The sequence below is a fragment of the Monocercomonoides exilis genome, assembly GCF_001643675.1.
Source record: "Monocercomonoides exilis strain PA203 chromosome Unknown scaffold38-1042076, whole genome shotgun sequence".
Lineage (NCBI taxonomy): Eukaryota > Preaxostyla > Oxymonadida > Polymastigidae > Monocercomonoides > Monocercomonoides exilis.
In genome coordinates this window covers 2,501-3,709 of record NW_027150583.1, presented here as the reverse complement: position 1 = coordinate 3,709, position 1,209 = coordinate 2,501, and the positions used below count along the sequence as shown (strand labels likewise).

At 53.3% G+C, this 1,209-nt stretch overlaps 1 protein-coding gene across 1 annotated transcript in view; it reads left to right on the top strand.

Moving 5' to 3' along the window:
- Positions 1-618: 618 nt before the first annotated feature.
- Positions 619-1,209, top strand: part of MONOS_17938 (uncharacterized protein) — a gene marked incomplete at both ends in the record, with an annotated part of 1,038 nt that continues 447 nt past the window's right edge. The window contains 3 exons of the mRNA XM_067870908.1: positions 619-647; positions 846-1,097; positions 1,151-1,209. The exon at positions 1,151-1,209 is cut by the window's right edge and continues 236 nt beyond it. Coding sequence (XP_067723100.1) covers positions 619-647; positions 846-1,097; positions 1,151-1,209 — 340 coding nt within the window. The remainder of the gene's footprint in view (positions 648-845; positions 1,098-1,150) is intronic.

Below are 1,209 nucleotides of genomic sequence, written 5' to 3'. Positions count from 1 at the left end.
AAAATCCCCCTTTTTCCCACTGACCCCCCTCTTTTCTGCCCTTTCCTCCCAACACCTCCCTCAGCACCCCAACCACACTTCCGCCCTCTCCCCCTCAAACAACCACACCCCCCACACTCTCCAAATCCACCACCCGCTCTGCCCGCACTCGCCTCCTCCGCCCCCACAAAAAAATACAGGTCATTTTTCCCCTTTGACCGGGAAAAACCCTGTATTTTCGCCTTCAAAAATTAGGTGTGAGGGCGGGGAAAAAAAGCGAGCGGGGCAAAATGGAGGGGGCCGCGGGGAGGGAACGTCTGAGTGGGCGGGGGAGATTTTTCGGGAAAATACTGTTCGCAGTATTCTCAAAAATCCCCCTTTTTCCCACTGACCCCCTCTTTTCTGCCCTTTCCTCCCAACACCTCCCTCAGCACCCCAACCACACTTCCGCCCTCTCCCCCCTCAAACAACCACACCCCCCCACACTCTCCAAATCCACCACCCGCTCTGCCCGCACTCGCCTCCTCCGCCCCCCACAAAAAAAATACAGGTCATTTTTCCCCTTTGACCGGGAAAAACCCTGTATTTTCGCCTTCAAAAATTAGGTGTGAGGGCGGGGAAAAAAGCGAGCGGGGCAAAATGGAGGGGCCGCGGGGAGGGAACGTCTGGTGGGCGGGGGAGATTTTTCGGGAAAATACTGTTCGCAGTATTCTCAAAAAATCCCCCCTTTTTCCCACTGACCCCCCTCTTTTCTGCCCTTTCCTCCCAAACTAGGTTAGGGTTAGGTTAGGGTTAGGGTTAGGGTTAGGGTTAGGGTTAGGGTTAGGGTTAGGGTTAGGGTTAGGTTAGGTTAGGGTTAGGGTTAGGGTTAGGGTTAGGGTTAGGGTTAGGGTTAGGGTTAGGGTTAGGGTTAGGGTTAGGGTTAGGGTTAGGGTTAGGGTTAGGGTTAGGGTTAGGGTTAGGGTTAGGGTTAGGGTTAGGGTTAGGGTTAGGGTTAGGGTTAGGGTTAGGGTTAGGGTTAGGGTTAGGGTTAGGGTTAGGGTTAGGGTTAGGGTTAGGGTTAGGGTTAGGGTTAGGGTTAGGGTTAGGGTTAGGGTTAGGGTTAGGGTTAGGGTTAGGTTAGGGTTAGGGTTAGGGTTAGGGTTAGGGTTAGGGTTAGGGTTAGGGTTAGGGTTAGGGTTAGGGTTAGGGTTAGGGTTAGGGTTAGGGTTAGGGTTAGGGTTAGGGTTA